At 47.9% G+C, this 27045-nt stretch overlaps 1 protein-coding gene across 1 annotated transcript in view; it reads right to left on the reverse strand.

Moving 5' to 3' along the window:
- Nucleotides 1-549: 549 nt before the first annotated feature.
- The window catches only part of LOC149436009 (G protein-coupled receptor 54-like), a 204771-nt gene continuing 178275 nt past the window's right edge, over nucleotides 550-27045 (reverse strand). Inside the window, exons 4-5 of the mRNA XM_089662092.1 lie at nucleotides 23606-23844; nucleotides 550-1079 (exon numbers count right to left, since the gene is read on the reverse strand). Coding sequence (XP_089518218.1) covers nucleotides 729-1079; nucleotides 23606-23844 — 590 coding nt within the window. The 3' untranslated portion in view covers nucleotides 550-728. The remainder of the gene's footprint in view (nucleotides 1080-23605; nucleotides 23845-27045) is intronic.

The following is a 27045-nucleotide window of genomic DNA, read 5'->3' on the forward strand; positions in this document are numbered from 1 at the left end:
TTAAAATGCTACAATTTTGGCCATATTCAATATATTTCAAAATTTATTTCAATAAATATATGTTATATAATTATATATGAAAACGCATTTCAACATGCAGTGTATATATATATATATATATATATATATATATATATATATATATATATATATATATATACACACACAAACATACTGCATGTCGAAATACATTTTTTATATATTACAAAATATATTAAACATATTTTTAAAAATATATATTTTTTAAATATATTCTTCAGATTTTTTTTAAAACATATAAAAAAGTAATTTTGCCATATATTTTTACATATATTTATAAATGCATTCCAAATATGTAGATTTGTCATTTTAAAGACATGCAGTATATTTGAAATGTATTTTTAAAAATATATTTTTCATATATTTTATAATAAAAACACATTTCAACATTATATATATACAGTATATATATATATATATGTGTATATATATATATATTTCAATAAATAAATAAATATATATATATATATATATATATATATATATATATATATATGAAATATGGCCAAGATTGTAGCATTTAAAATATATGTCAATATATTTGGAAAGAATACTTTTAAACTATATTTCAAATATATTTTTCTTCCATGTGGGTATGTCAGTGAATTTTAGTCTGGTAGGTTGGCAACACTAGTGATAGTGCCTTAGTTGTTACTGCAATCTGAAAGAGTGTGATTTGATTGGATAAGTCAAGTTCCTGATGACATAAAATGCATTTCTGTGTTACCAACTGCTCCAGTAATGCACTCAACTTTTGGCTTGAAAATGAATGGAAAGGCTTTCTTAAATGACTTCCTGAAGTTTGCCCCCATGAATGCATACACAATTGGATTGACCGATGAGTTAGAGTAACACATGCAATGAGCAAAAATCTTCAGTTTGTAGGTTTCATAACTTTGCTGGAAATTAGAATCAAATGCTTGAAACAAAATAAAAAGCTGGATTGGCCCCCAACAAATGGTGAAAAGCAGAACTATCACCACCACCATTTTGGATATCTTTGATCTCACTGCCTCAGATCTCTCTGCCAAAAGCTGAACCTTAAGAAAACAGAACACATGATTAGTTTTTTGAAATTCTTCATTGATACTTATCACAGACAATTCTGCTCATAGATTTTCAGTAGAGATGAGCGAAGAAATGAAAAATTCGATTCGACTGATTCGGCGAATTCGTGGACAATATTCGATTCGAGTCGAATAAATTCGCTGTGAATTTAACTTAAAAAAGGGTGTTTCTAGGCTTCAGAGAGACTTAATATTAGTGCAGAACACTGTACCTTTAATTTAAATGCCCTTGGAGTCTGCTGGGGAAGAGAAATAATACTGTCAGTCAGTATGACATGCAGATGAGTGCCGTCGATCTTAGAATCACCGCACACTTCACTCATTTGGGCAGTCACGGGGCCAAAACCAGAGTGTGGAGCCACAGTGTGGCGGTGGAGGCAGCAGCAATGGGAGGCCATACAGCACCCTATGACAAAAATGGAAACCACCAGCAGTGTGAGGAGACCTGAAAGTGGCACATGGCAGAGTGTGGCGATAGAGACAGCAGCAATGGGAGGCCGTACAGGGACCCATGACACACTCTGGACCTGGCAGCAGCATGAGGAGGCGGTACAGGGGCCCATGACAGATTACGGGCCTGGCAGCAGCATGAGGAGTCGGTACAGGGGCCCATGGCAGATTACGGGCCTGGCAGCAGCAATGGGAGGCCGTACAGGGACCCATGACACACTCTGGACCTGGCAGCAGCATGGGGAGGCGGTACAGGGGCCCATGACAGATTACGGGCCTGGCAGCAGCATGAGGAGTCGGTACGGGGGCCCATGACACACTCTGGACCTGGCAGCAGCATGAGGAGGCGGTACAGGGGCGCATGACAGATTACGAGCCTGGCAGCAGCAACTTGGACAGGAGGACGTTCAGCTTCTGCACCGTCGGGTGCGTGCTCGCAAACTGTTGTCTCTTGGAAACGGATTCCAAGAAAGACTGCTGACGGAATCCGTGAAGAGGAGTAGCAGGAGAAGGAGCATCTGAACGAGCGGAATATGCCAACAAGCGACAACAGTGGCCCATGACAGATTACGGGCCTGGCAGCAGCATGAGGAGTCGGTACGGGGGCCCATGGCAGATTACGGGCCTGGCAGCAGCTATGGGAGGCCCGTAATCTGCCAGCACCCTATGACAAAAAATGGAACCCACCAGCAGTGTGAGGAGACCTGAAAGTGGCACATGGCAGAGTGTGGCGATGGAGACAGCAGCAATGGGAGGCCGTACAGGGACCCATGAGAGACTCTGGACCTGGCAGCAGCATGAGGAGGCGGTATAGGGGCCCATGGCAGATTAGGGGCCTGGCAGCAGCTATGGGAGGCCCGTAATCTGCCAGCACCCTATGACAAAAAATGGAACACACCAGCAGTGTGAGGAGACCTGAAAGTGGCACATGGCAGAGTGTGGCGATGGAGGCAGCAGCAATGGGAGGCCGTACAGGGACCCATGAGAGACTCTGGACTTGGCAGCAGCATGAGGAGGCGGTATAGGGGCCCATGGCAGATTAGGGGCCTGGCAGCAGCTATGGGAGGCCCGTAATCTGCCAGCACCCTATGACAAAAAATGGAACACACCAGCAGTGTGAGGAGACCTGAAAGTGGCACATGTTTGGGGCATGATTCATGGCGGATTTAGTCAGTTGTGTCAGGAACTGGTGGTTTGAAATCCAGACTAATCCACGCCTGATTCATTTTCACAAACGTGAGTCTCTCCACACTTTGGGTGGACAGTCGTGTCCTCCGCGGAGTTGCAATACCTCCTGCCGCACTAAACACGCGCTCCGATGCCACGCTACTGGCCGGGCATGACAGCCTTTCAAGGGCAAATTCAGCTAGTTGGGGCCAAAGGTCAAGTTTCGTTGCCCAGTAGTCAAGGGGATTGTCTACCTCGGTTGGCAGGGTGCTGTCCAAGTAGGCCTAAGCCTGTTGTTTGAGGTCCTGCTCCAGGTCCACCTGATGCTGCTGCTGCTGCTGCGGCTGGTTAGTAGTTTCCTCACTGCGCTGGTGAAGAAAGCTACTCATCATCGACTGCAGACTGAGGCAGCCGCTGCTGGTGGAGCTGCCACTGCTCCTACCACCCCACCCCTCCCCTGCTGCCATGGCAGCGGAACACGAGCGCACAGGGCCCACAGTGTCTGAGGATGGACGTTGGCGCAGACAGGCAGAGACCAGCTGACTACATAGGTGTTTTTTATAGTACGTTATTTTGGCCTCCCTCTCAGCAGGTGTGAAAAAGGCCACCATTTTTGAACGGTAGCGAGGGTCCAACAAGGTGGACAGCCAAAAGTCATCCCTCTGTCTGATGGTTATTATTCGGCTGTCGCTACGCAAGCAACCGAGCATGCTATGGGCCATTTGTGCCAAGGAATGCGAGGGACTCCCTGCCTCCATCTCCACAGCATACTGCCACGGTGCGTCTAGGTCCTCTGTCTCCTCTTCCTCCTCCTCTACCAGATGCTCCTGCTCCTCCACTCCTGTCCGCTGAGTGGAAAAACCACCCATTTCACTCAATAATTCCTGAGCACCAATGTCCTCCTCTACCTCCTCCTCTTCTTCCAGTCCTGCCCCCACAGGGGCCATGTGGCGTTGAGATCTGTGCGCCACGTCTACCGCACCCTGACCAGCCATTGTTAACAGCATTTGTTCCAGGACGTGCAACAGAGGAATGACGTCGTTCATCCCATAGTCCTGCCGACTCACGAATAGCGTGGCCTCCTCAAAGGGCCTGAGCAAGCGCAGGTGTCACGCATGAGCTGCCAATGGCTGACATCTAAGTTACACAGGGAGTACCTTTATCTGCTTTTAACATCAGGAAATCTGTGATGGCCTTTTGCTGTTCGTAAAGGCGGTCTAACATATGTAGGGTTGAATTCCACCTTGTTGCAACGTCACAGCATGAGGAGTCGGTATAGGGGCCCATGGCAGATTAGGGGCCTGGCAGCAGTTATGGGAGGCCCATAATCTGCCAGCACCCTATGACAAAAAATGGAACACACCAGCAGTGTGAGGAGACCTGAAAGTGGCACATGGCAGAGTGTGGCGATGGAGACAGCAGCAATGGGAGGCCGTACAGGGACCCATGAGAGACTCTGGACCTGGCAGCAGCATGAGGAGGCGGTATATAGGGGCCTACGGCAGATTAGGGGCCTGGCAGCAGCTATAGGAGGCCCGTAATCTGCCAGCACCCTATGTCAAAAAATTCAACACACCAGCAGTGTGTGAGGAGACCTGAAAGTGGCACATGGCAGAGTGTGGCGATGGAGACAGCAGCAATGGGAGGCCGTACAGGGACCCATGACAGACTCTGGACTTGGCAGCAGCATGAGGAGGCGGTATATAGGGGCTTATGGCAGATTAGGGGCCTGGCAGCAGCTATAGGAGGCCCGTAATCTGCCAGCACCCTATGTCAAAAAATTCAACACACCAGCAGTGTGAGGAGACCTGAAAGTGGCACATGGCAGAGTGTGGCGATGGAGACAGCAGCAATGGGAGGCCGTACAGGGACCCATGACAGACTCTGAACTTGGCAGCAGCATGAGGAGGCGGTATATAGGGGCCCATGGCAGATTAGGGGCCTGGCAGCAGCTATAGGAGGCCCGTAATCTGCCAGCACCCTATGTCAAAAAATTCAACACACCAGCAGTGTGAGGAGACCTGAAAGTGGCACATGGCAGAGTGTGGCGATGGAGACAGCAGCAATGGGAGGCCGTACAGGGACCCATGACAGACTCTGGACTTGGCAGCAGCATGAGGAGGCGGTATATAGGGGCCCATGGCAGATTAGGGGCCTGGCAGCAGCTATGGGAGGCCCGTAATCTGCCAGCACCCTATGTCAAAAAATTCTACACACCAGCAGTGTGTGAGGAGACCTGAAAGTGGCACATGGCAGAGTGTGGCGATGGAGACAGCAGCAATGGGAGGCCGTACAGGGACCCATGACAGACTCTGGACTTGGCAGCAGCATGAGGAGGCGGTATATAGGGGCCCATGGCAGATTAGGGGCCTGGCAGCAGCTATGGGAGGCCCGTAATCTGCCAGCACCCTATGTCAAAAAATTCAACACACCAGCAGTGTGTGAGGAGACCTGAAAGTGGCACATGGCAGAGTGTGGCGATGGAGAAAGCAGCAATGGGAGGCCGTACAGGGACCCATGAGAGACTCTGGACCTGGCAGCAGCATGAGGAGGCGGTATATAGGGGCCCATGGCAGATTAGGGGCCTGGCAGCAGCTATGTGAGGCCCGTAATCTGCCTGCACCCTATGTCAAAAAATTAAACACACCAGCAGTGTGAAGAGACCTGAAAGTGGCACATGGCATGAGAGACTCTGGACCTGGCAGCAGCAGGAGGAGGCGGTATAGGGGCCCATGGCTGATTAGGGGCCTGGCAGCAGCTATGTGAGGCCCGTTATCTTGCAGCACCCTATGTCAAAAAATTTAACACACCAGCAGTGTGAAGATACCTGAAAGTGGCACATGGCAGCAGAGTGTGGCGATGGAGACAGCAGCAATGGGAGGCCGTACAGGGACCCATGAGAGACTCTGGACCTGGCAGCAGCAGGAGGAGGTGGTATATAGGGGCCCATGGCAGATTAGGGGCCTGGCAGCAGCTATGTGAGGCCCGTAATCTGCCTGCACCCTATGTCAAAAAATTTAACACACCAGCAGTGTGAAGAGACCTGAAAGTGGCACATGGCAGCAGAGTGTGGCGATGGAGACAGCAGCAATGGGAGGCCGTACAGGGACCATGACAGACTCTGGACTTGGCAGCAGCATGAGGAGGCGGTATATAGGGGCCTATGGCAGATTAGGGGCCTGGCAGCAGCTATGTGAGGCCCGTAATCTGCCTGCACCCTATGTCAAAAAATTTAACACACCAGCAGTGTGAAGAGACCTGAAAGTGGCACATGGCAGCAGAGTGTGGCGATGGAGACAGCAGCAATGGGAGGCCGTACAGGGACCATGACAGACTCTGGACTTGGCAGCAGCATGAGGAGGCGGTATATAGGGGCCCATGGCAGATTAGGGGCCTGGCAGCAGCTATGTGAGGCCCGTAATCTGCCTGCACCCTATGTCAAAAAATTAAACACACCAGCAGTGTGAAGAGACCTGAAAGTGGCACATGGCATGAGAGACTCTGGACCTGGCAGCAGCAGGAGGAGGCGGTATAGGGGCCCATGGCTGATTAGGGGCCTGGCAGCAGCTATGTGAGGCCCGTTATCTTGCAGCACCCTATGTCAAAAAATTTAACACACCAGCAGTGTGAAGAGACCTGAAAGTGGCACATGGCAGCAGAGTGTGGCGATGGAGACAGCAGCAATGGGAGGCCGTACAGGGACCCATGAGAGACTCTGGACCTGGCAGCAGCAGGAGGAGGTGGTATATAGGGGCCCATGGCAGATTAGGGGCCTGGCAGCAGCTATGTGAGGCCCGTAATCTGCCTGCACCCTATGTCAAAAAATTTAACACACCAGCAGTGTGAAGAGACCTGAAAGTGGCACATGGCAGCAGAGTGTGGCGATGGAGACAGCAGCAATGGGAGGCCGTACAGGGACCATGACAGACTCTGGACTTGGCAGCAGCATGAGGAGGCGGTATATAGGGGCCTATGGCAGATTAGGGGCCTGGCAGCAGCTATGTGAGGCCCGTAATCTGCCTGCACCCTATGTCAAAAAATTTAACACACCAGCAGTGTGAAGAGACCTGAAAGTGGCACATGGCAGCAGAGTGTGGCGATGGAGACAGCAGCAATGGGAGGCCGTACAGGGACCATGACAGACTCTGGACTTGGCAGCAGCATGAGGAGGCGGTATATAGGGGCCCATGGCAGATTAGGGGCCTGGCAGCAGCTATGTGAGGCCCGTAATCTGCCTGCACCCTATGTCAAAAAATTAAACACACCAGCAGTGTGAAGAGACCTGAAAGTGGCACATGGCATGAGAGACTCTGGACCTGGCAGCAGCAGGAGGAGGCGGTATAGGGGCCCATGGCTGATTAGGGGCCTGGCAGCAGCTATGTGAGGCCCGTTATCTTGCAGCACCCTATGTCAAAAAATTTAACACACCAGCAGTGTGAAGAGACCTGAAAGTGGCACATGGCAGCAGAGTGTGGCGATGGAGACAGCAGCAATGGGAGGCCGTACAGGGACCCATGAGAGACTCTGGACCTGGCAGCAGCAGGAGGAGGTGGTATATAGGGGCCCATGGCAGATTAGGGGCCTGGCAGCAGCTATGTGAGGCCCGTAATCTGCCTGCACCCTATGTCAAAAAATTTAACACACCAGCAGTGTGAAGAGACCTGAAAGTGGCACATGGCAGCAGAGTGTGGCGATGGAGACAGCAGCAATGGGAGGCCGTACAGGGACCATGACAGACTCTGGACTTGGCAGCAGCATGAGGAGGCGGTATATAGGGGCCCATGGCAGATTAGGGGCCTGGCAGCAGCTATGTGAGGCCCGTAATCTGCCTGCACCCTATGTCAAAAAATTTAACACACCAGCAGTGTGAAGAGACCTGAAAGTGGCACATGGCAGCAGAGTGTGGCGATGGAGACAGCAGCAATGGGAGGCCGTACAGGGACCATGACAGACTCTGGACTTGGCAGCAGCATGAGGAGGCGGTATATAGGGGCCCATGGCAGATTAGGGGCCTGGCAGCAGCTATGTGAGGCCCGTAATCTGCCTGCACCCTATGTCAAAAAATTAAACACACCAGCAGTGTGAAGAGACCTGAAAGTGGCACATGGCATGAGAGACTCTGGACCTGGCAGCAGCAGGAGGAGGCGGTATAGGGGCCCATGGCTGATTAGGGGCCTGGCAGCAGCTATGTGAGGCCCGTTATCTTGCAGCACCCTATGTCAAAAAATTTAACACACCAGCAGTGTGAAGAGACCTGAAAGTGGCACATGGCAGCAGAGTGTGGCGATGGAGACAGCAGCAATGGGAGGCCGTACAGGGACCCATGAGAGACTCTGGACCTGGCAGCAGCAGGAGGAGGTGGTATATAGGGGCCCATGGCAGATTAGGGGCCTGGCAGCAGCTATGTGAGGCCCGTAATCTGCCTGCACCCTATGTCAAAAAATTTAACACACCAGCAGTGTGAAGAGACCTGAAAGTGGCACATGGCAGCAGAGTGTGGCGATGGAGACAGCAGCAATGGGAGGCCGTACAGGGACCATGACAGACTCTGGACTTGGCAGCAGCATGAGGAGGCGGTATATAGGGGCCTATGGCAGATTAGGGGCCTGGCAGCAGCTATGTGAGGCCCGTAATCTGCCTGCACCCTATGTCAAAAAATTTAACACACCAGCAGTGTGAAGAGACCTGAAAGTGGCACATGGCAGCAGAGTGTGGCGATGGAGACAGCAGCAATGGGAGGCCGTACAGGGACCATGACAGACTCTGGACTTGGCAGCAGCATGAGGAGGCGGTATATAGGGGCCCATGGCAGATTAGGGGCCTGGCAGCAGCTATGTGAGGCCCGTAATCTGCCTGCACCCTATGTCAAAAAATTAAACACACCAGCAGTGTGAAGAGACCTGAAAGTGGCACATGGCATGAGAGACTCTGGACCTGGCAGCAGCAGGAGGAGGCGGTATAGGGGCCCATGGCTGATTAGGGGCCTGGCAGCAGCTATGTGAGGCCCGTTATCTTGCAGCACCCTATGTCAAAAAATTTAACACACCAGCAGTGTGAAGAGACCTGAAAGTGGCACATGGCAGCAGAGTGTGGCGATGGAGACAGCAGCAATGGGAGGCCGTACAGGGACCCATGAGAGACTCTGGACCTGGCAGCAGCAGGAGGAGGTGGTATATAGGGGCCCATGGCAGATTAGGGGCCTGGCAGCAGCTATGTGAGGCCCGTAATCTGCCTGCACCCTATGTCAAAAAATTTAACACACCAGCAGTGTGAAGAGACCTGAAAGTGGCACATGGCAGCAGAGTGTGGCGATGGAGACAGCAGCAATGGGAGGCCGTACAGGGACCATGACAGACTCTGGACTTGGCAGCAGCATGAGGAGGCGGTATATAGGGGCCTATGGCAGATTAGGGGCCTGGCAGCAGCTATGTGAGGCCCGTAATCTGCCTGCACCCTATGTCAAAAAATTTAACACACCAGCAGTGTGAAGAGACCTGAAAGTGGCACATGGCAGCAGAGTGTGGCGATGGAGACAGCAGCAATGGGAGGCCGTACAGGGACCATGACAGACTCTGGACTTGGCAGCAGCATGAGGAGGCGGTATATAGGGGCCCATGGCAGATTAGGGGCCTGGCAGCAGCTATGTGAGGCCCGTAATCTGCCTGCACCCTATGTCAAAAAATTAAACACACCAGCAGTGTGAAGAGACCTGAAAGTGGCACATGGCATGAGAGACTCTGGACCTGGCAGCAGCAGGAGGAGGCGGTATAGGGGCCCATGGCTGATTAGGGGCCTGGCAGCAGCTATGTGAGGCCCGTTATCTTGCAGCACCCTATGTCAAAAAATTTAACACACCAGCAGTGTGAAGAGACCTGAAAGTGGCACATGGCAGCAGAGTGTGGCGATGGAGACAGCAGCAATGGGAGGCCGTACAGGGACCCATGAGAGACTCTGGACCTGGCAGCAGCAGGAGGAGGTGGTATATAGGGGCCCATGGCAGATTAGGGGCCTGGCAGCAGCTATGTGAGGCCCGTAATCTGCCTGCACCCTATGTCAAAAAATTTAACACACCAGCAGTGTGAAGAGACCTGAAAGTGGCACATGGCAGCAGAGTGTGGCGATGGAGACAGCAGCAATGGGAGGCCGTACAGGGACCATGACAGACTATGGACTTGGCAGCAGCATGAGGAGGCGGTATATAGGGGCCCATGGCAGATTAGGGGCCTGGCAGCAGCTATGTGAGGCCCGTTATCTTGCAGCACCCTATGTCAAAAAATTAAACACACCAGCAGTGTGAAGAGACCTGAAAGTGGCACATGGCAGCAGAGTGTGGCGATGGAGACAGCAGCAATGGGAGGCCGTACAGGGACCCATGAGAGACTCTGGACTTGGCAGCAGCATGAGGAGGCGGTATATAGGGGCCCATGGCAGATTAGGGGCCTGGCAGCAGCTATGTGAGGCCCGTTATCTTGCAGCACCCTATGTCAAAAAATTAAACACACCAGCAGTGTGAAGAGACCTGAAAGTGGCACATGGCAGCAGAGTGTGGCGATGGAGACAGCAGCAATGGGAGGCCGTACAGGGACCCATGAGAGACTCTAGACTTGGCAGCAGCATGAGGAGGCGGTTTATAGGGGCCCATGGCAGATTAGGGGCCTGGCAGCAGCTATGTGAGGCCCGTAATCTGCCTGCACCCTATGTCAAAAAATTTAACACACCAGCAGTGTGAAGAGACCTGAAAGTGGCACATGGCAGCAGAGTGTGGCGATGGAGACAGCAGCAATGGGAGGCCGTACAGGGACCCATGAGAGACTCTAGACTTGGCAGCAGCATGAGGAGGCGGTATATAGGGGCCCATGGCAGATTAGGGGCCTGGCAGCAGCTATGTGAGGCCCGTAATCTGCCTGCACCCTATGTCAAAAAATTAAACACACCAGCAGTGTGAAGAGACCTGAAAGTGGCACATGGCAGCAGAGTGTGGCGATGGAGACAGCAGCAATGGGAGGCCGTACAGGGACCCATGAGAGACTCTGGACTTGGCAGCAGCATGAGGAGGCGGTATATAGGGGCCCATGGCAGATTAGGGGCCTGGCAGCAGCTATGTGAGGCCCGTTATCTTGCAGCACCCTATGTCAAAAAATTAAACACACCAGCAGTGTGAAGAGACCTGAAAGTGGCACATGGCAGCAGAGTGTGGCGATGGAGACAGCAGCAATGGGAGGCCGTACAGGGACCCATGAGAGACTCTAGACTTGGCAGCAGCATGAGGAGGCGGTTTATAGGGGCCCATGGCAGATTAGGGGCCTGGCAGCAGCTATGTGAGGCCCGTAATCTGCCTGCACCCTATGTCAAAAAATTTAACACACCAGCAGTGTGAAGAGACCTGAAAGTGGCACATGGCAGCAGAGTGTGGCGATGGAGACAGCAGCAATGGGAGGCCGTACAGGGACCCATGAGAGACTCTAGACTTGGCAGCAGCATGAGGAGGCGGTATATAGGGGCCCATGGCAGATTAGGGGCCTGGCAGCAGCTATGTGAGGCCCGTAATCTGCCTGCACCCTATGTCAAAAAATTTAACACACCAGCAGTGTGAAGAGACCTGAAAGTGGCACATGGCAGCAGAGTGTGGCGATGGAGACAGCAGCAATGGGAGGCCGTACAGGGACCCATGAGAGACTCTGGACTTGGCAGCAGCATGAGGAGGCGGTATATAGGGGCCTATGGCAGATTAGGGGCCTGGCAGCAGCTATAGGAGGCCCGTAATCTGCCAGCACCCTATGTCAAAAAATTAAACACACCAGCAGTGTGAGGAGACCTGAAAGTGGCACATGTTTGAGGCATGATTCATGGCGGATTTAGTCAGTTGTGTCAGGAACTGGTGGTTTGAAATCCAGACTAATCCACGCCTGATTCATTTTCACAAACGTGAGTCTCTCCACACTTTGGGTGGACAGTCGTGTCCTCCGCGGAGTTACAATACCTCCTGCCGCACTAAACACGCGCTCCGATGCCACGCTACTGGCCGGGCATGACAGCCTTTCAAGGGCAAATTCAGCTAGTTGGGGCCAAAGGTCAAGTTTCGTTGCCCAGTAGTCAAGGGGATTGTCTACCTCGGTTGGCAGGGTGCTGTCCAAGTAGGCCCAAGCCTGTTGTTTGAGCTCCTGCTCCAGGTCCACCTGATGCTGCTGCTGCTGCTGCGGCTGGTTAGTAGTTTCCTCACTGCGCTGGTGAAGAAAGCTACTCATCATCGACTGCAGACTGAGGCAGCCACTGCTGGTGGAGCTGCCACTGCTCCTACCACCCCACCCCTCCCCTGCTGCCATGCCAGCGGAACGCGAGCGCACAGGGCCCACAGTGTCTGAGGATGGACGTTGGCGCACAAAGGCAGAGACCAACTGACTACATAGGTGGTTTTTATAGTACGTAATTTTGGCCTCCCTCTCAGCAGGTGTGAAAAAGGCCACCATTTTGGACCGGTAGCGAGGGTCCAACAAGGTGGACAGCCAAAAGTCATCCCTCTGTCTGATGGTTATTATTCGGCTGTCGCTACGCAAGCAACCGAGCATGCTATGGGCCATTTGTGCCAAGGAATGCGAGGGACTCCCTGCCTCCATCTCCACAGCATACTGCCACGGTGCGTCTGGGTCCTCTGTCTCCTCCTCCTCCTCCTCTACCAGATGCTCCTGCTCCTCCACTCCTGTCCGCTGAGTGGAAAAACCACCCATTTCACTCAATAATTCCTGAGCACAAATGTCCTCCTCTACCTCCTCCTCTTCTTCCTGTCCTGCCCCCACAGGGGTCATGTGGCGTTGAGATCTGTGCGCCACGTCTACCGCACCCTGACCAGCCATTGTTAACAGCATTTGTTCCAGGACGTGCAACAGAGGAATGACGTCGTTCATCCCATAGTCCTGCCGACTCACGAATAGCGTGGCCTCCTCAAAGGGCCTGAGCAAGCGGCAGGTGTCACGCATGAGCTGCCAATGGCTGACATCTAAGTTACACAGGGGAGTACCTTTATCCGCTTGTAACATCAGGAAATCGGTGATGGCCTTTCGCTGCTCGTAAAGGCGGTCTAACATGTGTAGGGTTGAATTCCACCTTGTTGCAACGTCGCAGATCAGGCGATGCTGTGGAATTCCGTTCTGCCGCTGCAGCTCAATGAGGGTGTTCTTTGCGGTGTAGGAATGGCTGAAATGCATGCACAGTTTACGTGACATTTTAAGGATGTCTTGCAGTGGGATGGTGGATTTTAGGAACCGCTTGACAACCAGATTGAACACGTGAGCCATGCATGGCGCATGGCACAACCTTCCTTGACGCAGAGCAGACACCATGTTCTTTCCGTTGTCAGTCAACATGGTTCCGATTTTTAGTTTGCGCGGAGACAGCCATCTGTCGATTTCTCTGTTCATTACACTCAGCAGTTCCTCCCCTGTGTGACTACGTTCGCCAAGGCATACCAGGTGCAGCACAGCGTGACACCGTTGCGCCCTGCACATGTGATATGCCGGTCGGGTAATGGGACTTGGCACGGGGGTGGCGGCTGAGGACACGGCGGAAAAAGAGGTGGTAGAGGCGGACATGCTTGCTGGACCAAGGACGTGCAAACGTGGAGGCAAAAGCGTCGTGACCTGTCCAAGTTGCTGGTGCGGCTGTGCCGGCACCACGTTCACCCAGTGGGCCGTAAATGACATGTACTGTCCCTGACCGTAGTTACAGCTCCACACGTCGGCGCTGCCGTGCACTTTGGCAGAGACCGACATGCTCAAAGACTGGCCCACCATCTCTTCTACATGTGAATGCAGGGCTGGCACTGCCTTTTGGGCAAAGAAATGACGGCTTGGCACTCTCCACCGCGGCGCGGCACAAGCCATCATTTCTCGGAAAGGTGCTGAGTCCACCAGTTGGAAAGGGAGGGACTGCAGCACCAGCAACTTGGACAGGAGGACGTTCAGCTTTTGCACCGTCGGGTGCGTGCTCGCAAACTGTTGTCTCTTGGATACGGATTCCAAGAAAGACTGTTGACGGAATCCGAGAAGAGGAGTAGCAGGAGAAGGAGCATCTGAACGAGCGGAAGATGCCAACGAGCGACAACTCCCCTCAGCAGAGGTGTTGGAGCCTTGACTGGCTGATAGAGGGCGATTGACGACGTCGGGTGACGGAGCAAGTAACGGAGCGGGTGATGGAGCGGGGGCTGGGGCAGGCAGAACCGCCGTATGTTTATCACGGTTTTCCCAGGCCACCGAATGGTGACGCTGCATATGCTGACGCAACGCTGTAGTCCCAACATGGGCCCCCTGGCCACGCTTGCATTTCTGGCCACATAGTCGACATACGGCTACGTTTACTTCCTCGGGCGGCTTGAGGAAAAATTGCCACACCACCGAGTAGGAAACTTTGCCCCCGCTACTCTTCACTGGCTGACTGCTACTTCCTCCGTGCGCACCGGCACCACTACTGGCCGTGGTGGTAGGCTGCAGTGGAGCTGGTGCTCTACTCCGTGGACGTTTGGCTCCACTGACACTGATGCGACCCTGCTGCTGTCTCCTGGGCAACCCACCGACTGTTTTGCTCGCTGCCAAGCTGCCACCCTCTTCTCCTGATGATGCGGAAGAAATTGCCTGATGACGACGAGGCTGCCAAGTGCGATCAACCTCCTCATCATCAAGTAGGGTCTCCGCCTCACTACTAGCCCCCTCGGCTGCGTCTGGGTCAGGAGACAGACCTGTCTCTAGACCGGCTACCGAGCCACTCTCCTCGCCAGTACTTGTTCGCTTGGCTGCTGAAAAGGCCGATGTCTCCCCCCGTTCCTGACCGCCCTCTGTTAGCTCTTCCTCACTGTACAGTGGGGCTGAGCCCACAGCATGCGATACTTCGCTTGGTGAGGGAACAGCAAAGGACAGGGGCAGGTAGAGGACACGTGATTTCAGTGGGCTTGGTCCCGGGCCATGCCAACTAACGGTTGTGTCTGACGTACCCACCGACCGTTGGCTGTAGGTGTCAGAGGTGACCTGGGAAGAGGAAGACGACCGAGCCAACCAATCAATGACGGCAGGGTTGTCGGTGGAGACACGACCGCTGGATGACACCGGGAGCACTGGCCTCTGGCTGCGAATACTGCTGCCTCGACCCCTTCCTCTGCTGCCACGTCTGCTCGCTCCTAAAACATTGCCTCCTCTGCCACTCCTCTGCATGTTGTCTGACATACTATTTAATTCAACGATTAGGTGTCCCTGAGTAACAATTCTCTGGCACTCAGTAACAATTCTGTCTGTCCCTGAGTATGAATTCTGTGGCCCTGAGTAACAATTCTGTGTCTGTGCGAGTAACAATTCTGTGTCTGTGCGAGTAACAATTCTGTGTCTGTGCAAGTAACAATTTTGTGTCTGTGCGAGTAACAATTCTCTGGCACTCAGTAACAATTCTGTCTGTCCCTGAGTAACAATTCTCTGGCACTCAGTAACAATTCTGTCTGTCCCTGAGTAACAATTCTCTGGCACTCAGTAACAATTCTGTCTGTCCCTGAGTAACAATTCTCTGGCACTCAGTAACAATTCTGTCTGTCCCTGAGTATGAATTCTGTGGCCCTGAGTAACAATTCTGTGTCTGCGCGAGTAACAATTCTGTGTCTGTGCAAGTAACAATTTTGTGTCTGTGCAAGTAACAATTTTGTGTCTGTGCGAGTAACAATTCTCTGGCACTCAGTAACAATTCTGTCTGTCCCTGAGTAACAATTCTCTGGCACTCAGTAACAATTCTGACTGTCCCTGAGTAACAATTCTCTGGCACTCAGTAACAATTCTGTCTGTCCCTGAGTAACAATTCTCTGGCACTCAGTAACAATTGTGTGTCTGTGCAAGTAACAATTCTGTGTCTGTGCAAGTAACAATTTTGTGTCTGTGAGAGTAACAATTCTCTGGCACTCAGTAACAATTCTGTCTGTCCCTGAGTAACAATTCTCTGGCACTCAGTAACAATTCTGTCTGTCCCTGAGTATGAATTCTGTGGCCCTGAGTAACAATTCTGTCTCTGTGCGAGTAACAATTCTGTGTCTGTGCAAGTAACAATTTTGTGTCTGTGAGAGTAACAATTCCCTGGCACTCAGTAACAATTCTGTCTGTCCCTGAGTAACAATTCTCTGGCACTCAGTAACAATTCTGTCTTCCCTGAGTAACAATTCTCTGGCACTCAGTAACAATTCTGTCTGTCCCTGAGTATGAATTCTGTGGCCCTGAGTAACAATTCTGTCTCTGTGCGAGTAACAATTCTGTGTCTGTGCAAGTAACAATTTTGTGTCTGTGAGAGTAACAATTCTCTGGCACTCAGTAACAATTCTGTCTGTCCCTGAGTAACAATTCTCTGGCACTCAGTAACAATTCTGTCTGTCCCTGAGTATGAATTCTGTGGCCCTGAGTAACAATTGTGTGTCTGTGCAAGTAACAATTCTGTGTCTGTGCAAGTAACAATTTTGTGTCTGTGAGAGTAACAATTCTCTGGCACTCAGTAACAATTCTGTCTGTCCCTGAGTAACAATTCTCTGGCACTCAGTAACAATTCTGTCTGTCCCTGAGTAACAATTCTGTCTGTCCCTGAGTATGAATTCTGTGGCCCTGAGTAAGAATTCTCTGGCACTCAGTAACAATTCTGTCTGTCCCTGAGTATGAATTCTGTGGCCCTGAGTAACAATTGTGTGTCTGTGCAAGTAACAATTCTGTGTCTGTGCAAGTAACAATTTTGTGTCTGTGAGAGTAACAATTCTCTGGCACTCAGTAACAATTCTGTCTGTCCCTGAGTAACAATTCTCTGGCACTCAGTAACAATTCTGTCTGTCCCTGAGTATGAATTCTGTGGCCCTGAGTAACAATTCTGTCTCTGTGCGAGTAACAATTCTGTCTCTGTGCGAGTAACAATTCTGTGTCTGTGCAAGTAACAATTTTGTGTCTGTGAGAGTAACAATTCTCTGGCACTCAGTAACAATTCTGTCTGTCCCTGAGTAAGAATTCTCTGGCACTCAGTAACAATTCTGTCTGTCCCTGAGTAACAATTCTCTGGCACTCAGTAACAATTCTGTCTGTCCCTGAGTAACAATTCTGTCTGTCCCTGAGTATGAATTCTGTGGCCCTGAGTAAGAATTCTCTGGCACTCAGTAACAATTCTGTCTGTCCCTGAGTATGAATTCTGTGGCCCTGAGTAACAATTGTGTGTCTGTGCAAGTAACAATTCTGTGTCTGTGCAAGTAACAATTTTGTGTCTGTGAGAGTAACAATTCTCTGGCACTCAGTAACAATTCTGTCTGTCCCTGAGTAACAATTCTCTGGCACTCAGTAACAATTCTGTCTGTCCCTGAGTAACAATTCTCTGGCACTCAGTAACAATTCTGTCTGTCCCTGAGTAACAATTCTCTGGCACTCAGTAACAATTCTGTCTGTCCCTGAGTAACAATTCTGTCTGTCCCTGAGAATGAATTCTGTGGCCCTGAGTAAGAATTCTCTGGCACTCAGTAACAATTCTGTCTGTCCCTGAGTAACAATTCTCTGGCACTCAGTAACAATTCTGTCTGTCCCTGAGTATGAATTCTGTGGCCCTGAGTAACAATTGTGTGTCTGTGCAAGTAACAATTCTGTGTCTGTGCAAGTAACAATTTTGTGTCTGTGAGAGTAACAATTCTCTGGCACTCAGTAACAATTCTGTCTGTCCCTGAGTAACAATTCTCTGGCACTCAGTAACAATTCTGTCTGTCCCTGAGTAACAATTCTGTCTGTCCCTGAGTATGAATTCTGTGGCCCTGAGTAAGAATTCTCTGGCACTCAGTAACAATTCTGTCTGTCCCTGAGTATGAATTCTGTGGCCCTGAGTAACAATTGTGTGTCTGTGCAAGTAACAATTCTGTGTCTGTGCAAGTAACAATTTTGTGTCTGTGAGAGTAACAATTCTCTGGCACTCAGTAACAATTCTGTCTGTCCCTGAGTAACAATTCTCTGGCACTCAGTAACAATTCTGTCTGTCCCTGAGTATGAATTCTGTGGCCCTGAGTAACAATTCTGTCTCTGTGCGAGTAACAATTCTGTGTCTGTGCAAGTAACAATTTTGTGTCTGTGAGAGTAACAATTCTCTGGCACTCAGTAACAATTCTGTCTGTCCCTGAGTAAGAATTCTCTGGCACTCAGTAACAATTCTGTCTGTCCCTGAGTAACAATTCTCTGGCACTCAGTAACAATTCTGTCTGTCCCTGAGTAACAATTCTGTCTGTCCCTGAGTATGAATTCTGTGGCCCTGAGTAAGAATTCTCTGGCACTCAGTAACAATTCTGTCTGTCCCTGAGTATGAATTCTGTGGCCCTGAGTAACAATTGTGTGTCTGTGCAAGTAACAATTCTGTGTCTGTGCAAGTAACAATTTTGTGTCTGTGAGAGTAACAATTCTCTGGCACTCAGTAACAATTCTGTCTGTCCCTGAGTAACAATTCTCTGGCACTCAGTAACAATTCTGTCTGTCCCTGAGTAACAATTCTCTGGCACTCAGTAACAATTCTGTCTGTCCCTGAGTAACAATTCTCTGGCACTCAGTAACAATTCTGTCTGTCCCTGAGTAACAATTCTGTCTGTCCCTGAGAATGAATTCTGTGGCCCTGAGTAAGAATTCTCTGGCACTCAGTAACAATTCTGTCTGTCCCTGAGTAACAATTCTCTGGCACTCAGTAACAATTCTGTCTGTCCCTGAGTAAAAATTCTGTGGCCCTAATAACGTTTCTGTGGCCCTAAGTAACAATTCTCTGGCACTGAGTAACAATTCTGTCTGTCCCTGAGTATGAATTCTGTGGCCCTAACTAGCGTTTCTTTGTCCCTAAATAACGATTCTGTGGCCCTCATTAACAAGTCTGTGTCCCTGAGTAATGGTTCTCTGTCCCTAAGTAACTTCTCTCTGTCCCCAATTCTCGTTTCTGTGGCCCTAACTCTGTCCCTGTCCCTAGTACAGAGCGGTCTGCCTCTGTTCAATGACTGCAGGCAAATGAAGATTTCCAAAATGGCCGCTATATATACCTCGACCATTACACAGTGCTGGCTGGCTGGCTGCTGATTGGCTGATGCGATCACATGTCGTTGAGGAATGCATTATGGGGCAGCGCGCCTTGTCTGCGCGCCTTCCCCGACATCCCCGCTCCGTCGCCGCACATGTCAGCCGCCATTTTCGGAAAAATTTCGATTCGCGCGTCCGAATTAGGCTGTTTTTCGGATTCGGCACGAATCGAAATTTTTCCGATATTCGACTCGAATTCCACTTCGGATACTTCGATTCGCTCATCTCTAATTTTCAGTTATAGCATGATATAGTTTTATGCTTTTAATTTTTAAGGGTGCGGAATAACTGCTCAGGACCACATAGTCTTTACATTGCAATGACCTTCTGGGGATTACTGCACATTCTTTTCTATGGATGAGCCATATTCATAGTGGCCTCCAGCTGTCCAGTACAGTTCGGTTCACCCATAGGAATGTATGTTGAAAGATCACTGCAATGGGGAGGCAGGTATATACAGTACTTGACCAAGAGGGATACACTTTGGGAGGTGAGAATATTTAAAGGGCAGCTCTACTAAACGTACAATTGTACTTTCAAACAGAGTTACAGTCTACATGTACGTGAGTAAATGACAATGCAAACAACAATGTAAAAATGCAGATCCAGGATGTACGGAACCATGTTAATAAAATTGCCCATTCATTTACCTTTAACAGGAGAAACATCAGTTTTTAATGTTCTAATGTCAGTGTTTGAAGTGGTGGCACAGCCTTCTACATAGTAATTGGAAGGACCCATTCCTCCTTATGGCTCCATTCAAACCAGGCTTTTACTAAATATGCCCAAAATGGCATGGTTTTGCATGTGTTTACAAAACACAGTGAAAACCCATGTCACTTTTGTGGTATCATTCATTGCTAACTGCATTCCCACTGTTCTATAGCAGATATATTGCTACAGGGCGACAGGTGTGCGCAAAATCATGTATATATACGTGATTTTGCATTTCTGCGCACGCACCCTACCCACACCGCCATTCATGGCCGCAGCTGTCAGTCACCGTATCCTGGCCAGTAATTACCCGCCGGCACCGGTGATTGCCGAGCATCTCTTAGATTGTAAGCTCCAAAGAGCAGGGCCCTCCTAATCCTCTTGTATTGAACTGTATTGTTGCTGTATTGTCTCCCTTTATATTGTAAAGCGTTGAGCAAACTGTTTGCGTTATATAAATCCTGTATTATATTAATAATAATCTTTGACAGGAAGGAGGACTGTTTTGTTTACTAACAGTTCTCCTCCCTGTCAGCTCGGGCACACTGCTCTGGAAGGCTGTGCATAGCACAGCCATTTAGAGCAGTGTGATTACAGCGAAGCACACAGACACAGCCCCCTAGTAAAACACTCCCTGCACACAGTTAACCCGTTGATCGCCCCTCATGTTAACCCCTTCCTGCCCAATGTCATTAGTACAGGTTTTTTTTTAGCACTGATCACTGTATTGGTGTCACTGGGGATGTCAGTGACACCAAAGCAGTTCCCCCCCCAGTGTCTGAATGTCCGCCGCAGTCCCGCTATAAGTCGCTGATCGCCGCCATTACTAGTAGAAAAAAAAATTCCAGTATCTATACCGCCATTTGTAAACGCTATAACTTTCATGTAAACCAATTAATTTACATGTATTGGCATTTTTTTTTAGCAAAGACATGTCACAGAATACATTTTGACCTAAATTTATGGTGAATTTTGATTTTATAAACATTTTTACTGGACATGTTTAATAGCAAAAAGTCAAAAACATCGGTTTTTCTCAAAATTGTTGGGCTTTTTTTTATAGCGCATAAAATGAAAAACGCACAGGCGATCAAATACCACCAAAAGAAAGCTCAATTCATGGGGAAAAAAAGACAAATTTCATTTGGGTGTAGCGTTGCATGACCGTGCAATTGTCAGTTAAAGTAACACGTCGCCGAAACGCAAAGAATGGCCTGGTCAGGAAGGGGGGTAAATCCTCAGGAAGGCAAGTGGTTAATCGCACTCCAAATACTGCAAGCAGATGTGCATTCTGTCATGCACAAAAATGGCAACAAACACAGTGAAATGTGGTAAAAGAAAAAAATGTTGGTAAACAACACAGAGCTCTGTACACAGGGAGCGATCTGTCAGCAATTACCAATTAAAGTAGTGTAGTGTGTATATCAAAAAATAGCTGATCATGAAGGGGGTAAAACCTTCCGGAGCTGAAGTGGTTAATGCAAGGTGTTAGAAGGTATATTTCTTTTTTTTTGCTGACTACTTGCTGGGATCAAATTTTAGTTTAGTTTAATAACTTTTACAGTTGACATCAATAGTAGGGCACCATTCCCCCTACTGATACCAATAAGGGGGCACTATTCTTAACATTGATACCAGGGTGGATAAAAATCGATTACTTTTTTTAAATCAAAAGAATCGGATTTGATTTTTTTAATTTAAATCAAATTTTTTTTATTGTTATCAAATTTAATTTAACCACTTCAAGTCCGGACACTTTCACCCCCTTCCAGTCCAGGCCAATTTTCAGCTTTCAGTGCTATCACACTTTGAATGACAATTGCATGATCATGCAACACTGTACCCATATAAAATTTTTAGCATTTTTTGAGACAGATAAAACTTTATTTTGGTGATATTTATTCACCACTGGGATTTTTATTGTGTTTGCTATATAAATGAAAAAGTCCAAAAATTTAAAAAAAGTGTTTTTCTTATAAAATCTTGCAAATAAATAATCTTTCTTCATAAATCTTGGCCAAAATGTATTCATCTATAATTTTAGTAAAAAAAAAAAATCACCCAAATTAGTTTTAACCAAAAATTATAATTTTTTCAAAATTATTTTTACATTTTATTTTATTTTTTTATATCATTATGTATGGGTTTTTGTTTTTTGAACATACTGTCAGCCTAGCAGTACAGTGTCACCATAGTGACACTGTACTACTTGTAGGGGGTAATGAAGATTTTTTTTCTTTTTTTACACTGATTGCTTTTCCACCCATAAAGGCTGTAAAAGCAATCATTCCTGCAGCCATTGAGAAATACTGTGCGAGCTGTGATTGGTCACAGCTTGTCACATGGTACAAGGCTGTTGTGAGTAGCCTTGTACCATGTGACCTCTGTGATCATTCACAGATTTCACAAGTAGTAAGCTATGATGTCAGGAAGTGACATCTTGTTTACTACTGTTCATGTGATCACTGATCGGCCAATCAGTGATCACATGAATCGGGACCTCACACAGAGGTCCCGTACAGCAATCTGTGTTCGGAGGACACAGCAGGGACTGTCGCGGTGCCACTCGCTCCCAGCGAGCTCATACAGGCAGTGGATGTGGGGGGACGTTTAGAAACATCCACCCGCATCGGCAGCGCTCCTGTCCAGCCATTTATTTACATAGGCCATATATAGAGGTTAATAAAATGCTTTTTGAGTAAAAATCTATCTAAAGATAGTTTTCTATTTAAGATACTTTATTTATAATTTAGTTTATTCAGCATGAAATGGAGCTTGGGCAGCACAGTGGCTAAATGGTTAGCACCTCCGCCTGGCAGTACTAGGGTCGTTGGTTCAAATCCCAACCATGGCACCACCTGCCTGGAGTTTGCATGTTCTCCCTGTGCCTGTGTGGGTTTCCTCCGGGTACTCTGGTTTCCTTCCACAATCCAAAGACATGCTGGTAGGTGAATTGGATCCTGTCTAAATTGTCCCTAGTATATGTATGTATAAATGTGAGTTAAGGACCTTAGATTGTACGCCACTTGACGGTTAGGGACTGATGTGGATGTACAATATATATGTAAAGTGCTCTGTAAATTGATGACGCTATATAAGTACCTGAAATAAATAAAATAGTTCTGTATATTCTGTATGTTATGTATATTCTGCATGTTATGTATATTCTGTGTATTCTGCAATATTTACATTTTTGGTAAACTCATTCAATGAATCCAAGCTCTGCAAGCTGAGATAACATGCACTGCATTGATGCATTCACACAATTTCACAGTAACCATGAGAGAAAACATGACATAAAATAATTTGAGTAGTTCTTCAACTATGTGTGATTAGCCTAAAATTGGTCCTGATATCGCTGTTTTACCAACCTGATAATTTATTATTCTAAAAAGGAAACCTTCATTTGGTTTGCAAATATTAAAGATTCTAACTTCCAGCAAGAATGATTTGGATTCCTTACATTTAAAGAGCACCTGTCATTTTAGGTCCATCATGACAGCGCCTGTTAGCGGGCATCCACTCACTGCTGCATCACCAGCTGTCCCATTAAAGTGAATGGGCTGTCACTGGGCTGTGGGACAGAGATAACAGTTGCTCTTTAAAAATTGTGTTTTAAATCGAGCCTTTTCACTAGTGATTTAAGTCAACTTGATTTAAATTACATCCAACCTAATTGATACCGACCAGGGGCATTGCCCGAGGGCTCGGGGTCAGTAGGGGGCCCCATGAAATGCCCCTGGTAACTTTTATAGGCTTTTTTGGGTGTGCTTTGAGTGTGGGCAAGGGCACAGGGGCCCCATGATCCCCTATTGCCCAGGGGCCCCATAAGTTGTCAGTCCGCCCCTGATACCGACATTAGGGCATTATTCCTCCCATTAAAACCAATGATGGGGCACTGACACTGGGGCATTTTCTACACCCACTGGCCACAATCCAGCCCCCGTAAAGCACAGTAAATTGGCCCTTTGCTTTGAAAATTTGGAGACCCTTGATCTACTGCATGCAAAGGTTGTGCGTAATAAAGAGCAGGTAATGTTTAATTGATTGATCTTTGTCTATTGTTTTCCAGTTACTACCCAAGCTTACCTGGTAGTTGTTATCAATGGGCTCTACAACAGGTCTGCTCATTCTCTTCAGCATGAAAGCATAGCATACACAAATTGTTAGAAGTGGTAACAGGTACACTGCGAGAAAAGTGTATAGTATGAAAGCCTTTTGATGGATGACCGTGGGGAAAGCTTCTATGCAGTACGTCTGTGGTCCATACCAGTAACCAGTACTCAATTTCTGGTACATTGCAAAAGGGATGGATAATGCAAAGGAGCCTGAAAATAAGAACAGAACATTTAGATTTTATATATATAGCTGTCATGGGATTAAAAGCTACCAAGTGTACTTCAAAAAGAAAGCTCATTACTATGCAACAGAGTGTGGTTGGTTAGGTGTATCTCCATGTAATTACTTTCTGCTTGGCCTGACAATTGTGTTCTGTGGTAGTTATGCTGCTGCCTGGTAACTAAATGCTCTAATGGGCTTCAATATATTCTGCTGTAGCAAGGGTTTATTAAGTAAAAATGCCAGCTAAAAGTGTTAACATGACTTATTATTGTCTGTTAAATGCCCAGTATGCAGCATATATTCTTAAAGGTTGCGCATTGGCTTCATCACATATAGAATTGATGTTACAGTTAGGACCCAGCCTAATACTGACAGCTATAACTCCTGTTTTATTTTTTTCTTTTCATTACCCTGGTTTGCAGTTTTTCCCAAGAGGGATATAAGGGCTGGTAGGATGGCAATTACTGTACATTTTTTTCCCAGAAGCACTCATGCTTAGGCTCGGAGGAATTACTTAGCCTCAATTTAGGCTTGCAGACCCTTTAGTTTTGCTGGTAAAAACAAACAAGAGCCACTGCTCTGATTTCAGCTGGTGTAAGAACTACTAAACACCTCTGCTAGCTAGCCAGTGACCTCCATTTTATGTAGTCTATCATATCCATTAAGCAGGTGCCCCAGATCCTCCAGTATAAGGGGGAACACCACAGACTACAGTTCTGTATCAAAAGTGAGACAAAAATTAAACATGATGAATCAACGTTATGGCAATGGGTTAGGTTCTGCCTGATTTGTTATGTGGTTGGGCATTCTTGTTATGAGCACTTATGTCAATAGTCCCGAAATGCCCGGGATGCTCACGGAATTTTGGCAGCTGTCCTTGTCCCGGGCAGAGTCACGAAAATTTAGATTTGTCCCGAACAATCAGCTCTGTCCTGTCACAGATTGATTAAATGGCTGCTGCGTGCTGCTGGCTAGATGACTGCACTGCCACCGGCCAGACAGCGGAGCTGCAGAGCATATCCTCTGTCCAGTGTTCCAATCATACCCCTGTGATCCCCCTGCCCTCCCCCTGCCTGTGACTGCCAATCAATGATGACAGGAGGTCATGTGCCTCTTCTTGTGATTGGTCCATACTAGCCACAAATGATCCGTGGTTCCTGCCTTAAGCCTTACAGAGTGGACCAGGCTGACCAGAGCGGTTCAGCAGTTCAGCAACACAGGGAACTGTCAGAGCGGCAGTGGACACAACTAGAGAACAGATGCAAGGACACAAAGAGAGGAGACCCAACCATAGGACTCTGGAGGTGCAGCCAGGGTGGCCTGAGAGCAGACAACCCGCTGACCAGAGGACTCAGGTAATTGCTGATTGGCTGCTCATTGCTTCATATTATAGTATCCATGATTGTACATAAAAGAAAAGAGGTCTCTGCAAATTCAGTTTTTTTTTTTTTTTATCCAGCAGTCACTGGGGAAACATGTTCTCTGATGGGGTCACTCTGATAGGGACACTTTATGGGGACACCTGCTCTCTGATGGGGTCACTCTGATAGGGACACCTGATGGGGACACCTGCTCTCTGATTGGGTCACTCTGATAGGGACACCTGATGAGGACATTATGGGGATTACAGATGCTTATTCATTGGTTGCACTGCATTCCATTTAACCACTCAAATAAATTGACAGAAATTATTAACATAAGACAACACAAGACACAATGGGGCAGATTTAATAAAACTGGTACACACAGAATCTGATGCAGCTGTGCATGCTAGCCAATCAGCTTCTAACCTCAGCTTGTTTGAATAAGCTTTGGCAATAAAACCTGGAAGCTGATTGGTTTCTATGTAGAGCTGCACCAGATTCTTACTCTCTAGATTTAGTAAATAACCTCCAATGCAACATATTATGTATTCATATATAGTAGATTCAGACGGTGTGTGTATACACATACACACATATACTGAACATTATCTTTATTAGAGATAGAAAAAATCATAACTACGTCTTTTTCTTTTTTTTTACATTTCCCTTGCTTTAAACACACAACTGCAATTGCTGTCTTGATTTGTTGGCTGAAGTTGCTAATTTAAGTACAGCGTAACTGTGTTGTATGAACAAAAAATGGTAAATTGAGTCCACCAGGTTGGATGGTATAAGTAGCAATGCAATTTGTTTCCACTGAAATTACATTTCAAATTATAGATCACGTTGTATAATCTTACCCCGGTTAGGCACACTCTAATTACTACAAATGTATCAAGATAATTGGAGAAAAATTATAGATCTTAAATAGCCCATCGTATGAAGCAAAGAGTAAGATATAATTATAAAAGGTCACCTGTCCTATTTCAATTAGCAACAGATTACAGAGAGGAATTAGCTATATCAACAACTCATATGGGGCTGATTTAGTAAAGCAAGGATAAGCCAATATGGCGTGCTTGCGTCACTGATTGTATGCTAATGGTCAGTGTGGTGCAATTCTGGTGCTTCTAACTTTTCACCTAAAAATGACCAGCTTACTAAAGAATGGCATGCATGTCAAAAATCCTGTATCCTATGCGGTCAGAGGAAAAAGGCAGCATTCGTAGCGGTATATGTGTATTGTAGACTGGCTAATGCTTGACCGTGCGCACAGAGATAAGCACATGAACATTACAATACCAGCCAGCCTCCATGTGCAGTTTCTGGATGATTTTTGTAAATTCTCACTTTTGGTTTAGTCATGCCATGGCTTAGCTTGTCCTGCCTAAGCTCGGAGCTGATAAAAGAAAATCATATAACAAAGTCACCATTAGCATTGCATTGCAAGAATAGAAAAGTTTTGTAAATTAACAAAAATGGAAACTGAAGTGCCACATGACTGGTAAAAGGTCCAGATACAAATTTGTTCTAGTAAAAGCCAGGGGTCTATCCAAAGAGAAACTAACGCATTTTGGGGGTCTAAAAAAGGCCCCTTCATCGGAGCTAGAAAAAACGTAAGGTCATCTCCATATCAATACCATTTCAATAAAATATCCTCTCCTCAGGAGCATAGTGAAACACTTTACTGCCTCACTATAGCTGAATCACCGCTACAGCACGGTTGTCCAGTTCTGGAAGGGCATCATATGACGTCCTCCCAGAATGTGCCCCCATTGGCGCGCACCCGACACTGCCTGTGATCGCTGTGTCCTTTGGACACAG

Source organism: Staurois parvus, unplaced genomic scaffold, assembly GCF_062004578.1.
Source record: "Staurois parvus isolate SC_StPar_1 unplaced genomic scaffold, SC_StPar_1.0 ptg001432l, whole genome shotgun sequence".
Classification (NCBI taxonomy): Eukaryota; Metazoa; Chordata; class Amphibia; order Anura; family Ranidae; genus Staurois; species Staurois parvus.